General features: G+C 42.1%; 1 protein-coding gene across 5 annotated transcripts; it reads left to right on the top strand.

The window, feature by feature from the left end:
* The first annotated feature begins 631 nt into the window (after positions 1–631).
* Positions 632–4,604, top strand: LOC136533004 (uncharacterized). Of its 5 annotated transcripts, none has more exons than XM_066525573.1 (3): positions 632–789; positions 2,809–3,973; positions 4,052–4,604. In XM_066525573.1, the coding sequence occupies exon 2, from the start codon at positions 2,809–2,811 to the stop codon at positions 3,955–3,957; it is 1,149 nt and encodes a 382-aa protein (XP_066381670.1). In that variant the 5' UTR covers positions 632–789; the 3' UTR covers positions 3,958–3,973; positions 4,052–4,604. The 5 variants fall into 5 exon arrangements, with proteins under 5 accessions (XP_066381670.1, XP_066381671.1, XP_066381669.1 ...); XM_066525574.1 differs by having other exon boundaries at positions 2,799–3,973; XM_066525572.1 differs by lacking the exon at positions 632–789 and adding an exon at positions 802–1,007 and having other exon boundaries at positions 2,799–3,964.
* Positions 4,605–5,919: the final 1,315 nt, after the last annotated feature.

Below are 5,919 nucleotides of genomic sequence, written 5' to 3'. Positions count from 1 at the left end.
AATTGGGGGCCGCCTAGGCCGCCGCGTCGGGGGCGGCCATGCCAACGCTGCCGTAGACATCAGCCAGCCGTGGTCGAGCCACGTCACTAGGGCTGGGGGTTGACCGTGCTAGGACGCCAAGAGGGCGGAGCGGCGGTGTCGCTGCCTCGGTGGCATCATGGCGAGCAGCGGCGGCGCCATTGCCTTGGCACGGTGCGCCGCAGAGCCGGAGGGATAGGCGGAGAGAGAGAAAAGGGGCACGGGGCGGCGCGGGCGGAGGCGGAGGCGGCGAGGTTGGGGCGAAAACGACGGATTTGGGAGAGATATTTTTTCTCTAGCCTTACACAGGATGACACGTGGGCCAGGAACAGTAACAAAAGGTGGAGTAAAAAGAGACCGTGAAAATAAGATCAAACGCTACCAATTAATTCCGCTATCGTGGCTAGCCTGAGCGGCCGCCAAACTCCGCTGCTTTGATATATAGCCTTACACAGGATGACACGTGGGCCAGGAACAGTAACAAAAGGTGGAGTAAAAAGAGACCGTGAAAATAAGATCAAACGCTACCGATTAATTCCGCTATCATGGGTAGCCTGAGCGGCCGCGAAACTCCGCTGCTTTGATATATAGAGATTTCTGAATCCGAGTCGCTTCTCTTCTTCCAGTATCCCCCTTCCCTGTGTCTCCCCTCACTTTCTTGGTGACGACTACGCCCGGTGCTCTTCTTCGGGCCCTGGTCTCTGGCGCTGCCGTCCTACGTCAGGTGCCTAAGTCTTCTTCGGGCCAATCACCGGCGACGAGCACCACCAGGTACGCCCACCCTTTTTGGTCTTCCCTTCCTGCTGTGCAAAACCGAGCACTCAGACCCTAACTTACTATCTGTATTCGGATCTGACCTAATTACAAGTTTATATTCATGTATAATGTCTACTAACTTCGATTGTTTTGCAAATACTATCGGGTGTTCATGTTCACACCGATGCCCTTTACTGGATCCGCCCCTGCTTGGCTGCTTGGATGTGCAATTGGTAAGTATACCTGACTGTACAGTGTACAGAGATGGATGAATCATGAATTACAAACTGACAGTCATTTCTCATGTGCGGCCTAGTGTCTTTTTGGAAACTATATATTGGTTTTTTTGTTCTATACACAACAAAGACATTGGCCTGCTTCCCTAAGGATGTATATATGCACTTTTTAGACCAAAGGCCTTGGCCCTGCTTATATTGAAAGCAAATACGGTAACTGCTGGGAATACCAGCTTACTGAGTTTAGCACCATCAGAAAAGAGTATTCAGAAAGATAAACGACATTGGCCAACTACAAGAAACCAAACAAAGCTACTAAACAAGAATTGGAAACTATAAAGGTAGCTTGATGCTTCATGTCCACCCAAAACGCTCTAACTTGATCATCATGGTATCCAACACCTCTATTTTGTCAACCAAAATTCAGAAAAAACTCCTGATTCTCTTGCGGCCTTCATCTTCATTCCCAGTTTTAGGATCCTCCTTCAGAAGATCAGGCTCACCACGCTTTCAGTCCCTCCTGCAGCTTCATGATCGTGTCTTCCACCTTCAACACCTCTTTTGGCTTCATTAGGCCTGCTTCCCTAAGGATGTATATATGCACTTATGCAAGCAAATTAGGATGAATTGTTAGTGTTTGAGACTTCAAATGTATTTGGAAGTGAAAGCGCCTTATGTGCCTCAAATAGGGAATTCTCAAATAGGCCTGACCTTCACCTGATGCTGCAGAATGCTCGGTTCTGCACTATAGATGATTACTAGGTTGTACTGTAGTGGTTTTGATTATATTTTTATGTTATTTTGGCACTTGTAGTATCTTGATCATTAATTCAGTTTCATTCATTGCGTTAGGAGGTAATTCAACAGAAGGTCATGCTAGCGTGAATACAAGTTGGTAGCCATAACTCATAAACATGTGCCTAGTCTTAGTGCATAGGAGGGCCAGCAGGTGTTGAGTTGTTGACAGAGCTAGTCTTGGTGTGTGACTGATCTAGCATTTTATCCTGGCTATTTGTATTTATTTTGTTGTCATCCCATTCAAAGGCTAATTTGCTAATGTCATGTCAAATTCAGAATGTTTTTGATATCATATATAGGGCATCTATTTTGTAATTGCATTTTCTGGTTGCCATTTCAAATAGAATAAAAAGCAGAAAAAAAGAAACACAAATAACACGATTGCAGTGATGTGCTTTATGAGTGCTTGTGATGTTTAGTCAATTAGTTGGTATTTCTGTTTTATTGAATCAGTCAATCAGGGCTGACACTGGACAGACCAGCTAAACCCAGTACAGAATTATTGCTTTTCTCTTGTATAAATATCAATATTTCTGGTCTAAGTGTTAAGTGATTTCATCCATTATACACCATGTATATTTGATTGCTAAGTATATGAAATCAAGATCCAATATATGCAAACTAATTATCCTAGCTGGAACATGAGTTGTTCATAAATTTTATCAAAAACATGGGTCGGGGGTTGTGATTTGCATCAATTGAACCTTAAAAAATTCTTATGCTTTTTATAGCAATAATTACAGATGAAGGTTCTTCATTGAAGAATGAGAAAAGATCAATCAGCTTTTCCAAAGTTAACCCTGGTTAAGATAATGTCTTCTATTGTTTTGCCTGCTTGTAGAATACCAATATATCCGCATGGAAACAATAACCATTATATATTATAATGATTATATGATCTAGCTTCATTGCTGAATGCAGATAGCAATTGCTACATATGTTTAGTCCATGTAATAATTTCTTCCATACTTTTCAATGATTCCTGGACAGTTTGTTGAAGATGGCAACTGCAAAGAAGTTGTTTAAGATGGGAAATGCAGATACAGATACTGCTGCACTGCACAAGGAGTGGGATGATGCTCTCTGTCCGATATGCATGGACCATCCGCACAATGCTGTCCTTCTGTTGTGCAGCTCCCATGACAAAGGATGCCGATCCTATATATGCGATACAAGCTATAGGCATTCAAATTGCCTAGACAGGTTCAAGAAAATGAAAGTGAATGATGGGGACAGTCCTTCACAGTCAAGCTCGTCCATGCCTAGGGGTACAAGAAACCAAAATGTTGTCCAGAGATCTCGTTTTGGTCTCACTAGAGAGAGCCCCAGGCTACACATGGACATATCTGAACCTGATGAAGCTTCCAATCATCAAGATGCCAGCCATAGACCTTCTGCCATAGCTGGAGAACAGGAAGAGAACAACTACAATGAAGGCCCAGATTTGACATTGGAAGCTCACGAGGTTGAGATCAATGGTCCTTCAGAGTCAAGTGACGTGTCAAGCTTAAACCAATTGTTGTGCCCACTGTGCAGGGGGGCCATTAGTGGCTGGAAGATCATCAAAGAAGCTAGACAGTATTTGGATGAGAAATCCAGAGCTTGCTCACGAGAAGCCTGCGCGTTTTCTGGTAACTACAGGGAGATCCGTAGACATGCCAGAAGGGTGCACCCCACAACAAGGCCTGCTGATGTTGATCCATCAAGACGCCGTGCATGGCACCACCTGGAGCATCAGCGGGAGTATGCTGACATAGTAAGCGCAATCAGGTCCGCTATGCCTGGGGCAGTTGTGCTTGGTGATTATGCTATTGAAGGTGGTGAAATGTTTTCACATGACCGGGAAACCAGTGGCCCAAGTGAACCAAGTGGGTCTCTTCTGACAACATTCTTTCTATTTCATATGCTCAGCAGTAGTCCGATTAGATCAGGTGATGAGCCAAGAGGCGCATCAAGGGGCCTGAGAAGGCAGAGGAGACGCTATCTGTGGGGAGAGAATTTGTTAGGTCTCCAATATGATGATGATGATGATAATGATGATGATGATGATGAGGGGGAGGAGGACGAAGGGGATGCTGTGGATGAAGAAGTTCAGAGACCAAGGAGTCGCCGGAGGTTCATAAGATCAAGATCAGAGGAGCGGGCGTAATACATTGGTAGCTGTGGTAATTACATTCTTCACTGCTGCGAAGTTCTTTTACCATGAACTCATGATGACTCCTTGCATGATCTTTGCATGCCAGTGGAGATGTGGATGATGTGCTTCCTTGCGTGGTTAAAATGCTGCGTGCACCCTTTGGAATCAAAGACCTAAAGGCGAATGGACCTCAAGTTCAAGTTTAGACGATTCGAATGCGTTCGACACCATCCATGGGTCCCTCTTTAATCTGATGCTCATGAGAAACACTCATTCTTAGGGCAAAGCTGGAGGTGACACGGAAGCTAGCGTTTGGAGATGCTCGCTCCATCACAGCTGTTGCTGTCACTGATGCACCATGCCTTTTTTACCTTTTGCACTGCGTATCATCTGCATCTGTTGTATATTCTTTCCATATTACATTTCATTGAGTCCATGCTGCTACTGTTCTGGTTGATATCCTTGTTCAGCTGAAGCAGTTAGAGTTGCATTTCCCGCATCCGATTAACATTATGTGTATACTTATTTCCATACATTTCAGAGCATTTGCAGACTAGGTGTGCGGGTGGTGTTGTAATTCAAATGGTTGCTATCATTGGCCTGTCAATTCAAACCTTAGGAAAGTTTGATGGCAAGGATATCCATTACTGATCGTGTAACTCATTTTATTTTCTTAAGATAAGTTGCAAACAGGGTTCATAAATCACAACGCGGCAACTTAAATAGCAAGTGAACAATATCTGGCTGAACTTAATTTGACTTATTGAACAAGCTGTGTCGTATTCACACTTACTTTTGTATGTAATTTGAAAGATAATCATAGCAAACGCTCGGCTTCTAAACTGGCCTTGCCACTTTGCCCATTTGGTCATCTCCAAGAGTATTCAAAACACTCCCAATCCAGAATTTTTAGCAGGATAGGCGAAAAACCATCTCCCACAACTCCTAATTTCACCTTCCAATCTTTTAGCATTTGGGAAAAAACCTCTTGTTGCGCGTAAAGATTCGCAGACTCTGGGTCACACGTATCCCCTCCCGCGCCGGACTCTAGGATGTGCGTATCCCCTCCCGCGCCGATCTAAACGACGTATCCTGTAGCCAATCTAGAGGTGGAAGGACAGAGAAAGAATAAAGAGTAGGAAAGAGTTCCTAATGCAAATGTATAAGAGAGAAATAATATATAAAAGTGATTAGGATAATTTAGAAATAGTATAGGATTCGTTGTAAAATTGTATTCTATATTTTGGGAGTGAATTATTGGAAACTGTTGGAGATTATCTTATTTATTCCTCCCAATATTTTTTGGCGAGTTGGAAAACTTTATAGTTTGGGAGAAAAATATTAGAAACTCTTCTAGATGCTCTTAGCGAAGGGAATCAAAATGTCTTACAATTTGAAATGGAGGGAACCCCAATTGGTCTTTAGCAAGAGAAATCAAAATGTCTTATAGTTTGGAACGGAGGGAATACTTGATATCAGTTTGCCACCAATGAAGTACTTCCTCTGTTAAAAAAATGTAAATCTCGTTGTTTGATAAATCAATCAATTTACAGTTTATCTGGATTTATAAATAATAGTGTTTGTATTTATGTTTCAAATAGATTTATTATAAAACATATTCTATAATTAATTTAATTATACTTATTACATATCATAAATATTAATATATTCTATTTGATCAAAACTTAGATTGATTTACCTCTCGAAAAGCAAGATTTGTATTTTTTTTTGGACAAAGAGAGCCGTAAAAAATCCTTTGGATTTATGGGATTTCGTATCCTTTATAAATTCAAGCCGTCGCTGATATTATTATAACGCACATTTGAATTTGGGTGTTAATTAAACATGTGCATCTTTTCATGATAACCTATATCTCTATCTCTATTTTTTCTCTTTTCTCTATGTTTCTTTTAACCCCCTTGTTTTATTTCAAATTGAGCTTAGTTTCATCCGTCGCGGTTCGTGCATAGGGCG

The sequence above is a fragment of the Miscanthus floridulus genome, unplaced genomic scaffold (assembly GCF_019320115.1).
Source record: "Miscanthus floridulus cultivar M001 unplaced genomic scaffold, ASM1932011v1 fs_767_2_3, whole genome shotgun sequence".
In the NCBI taxonomy this organism is placed as follows: domain Eukaryota; kingdom Viridiplantae; phylum Streptophyta; class Magnoliopsida; order Poales; family Poaceae; genus Miscanthus; species Miscanthus floridulus.
This window is presented reverse-complemented; position numbering and strand designations above follow the sequence as displayed.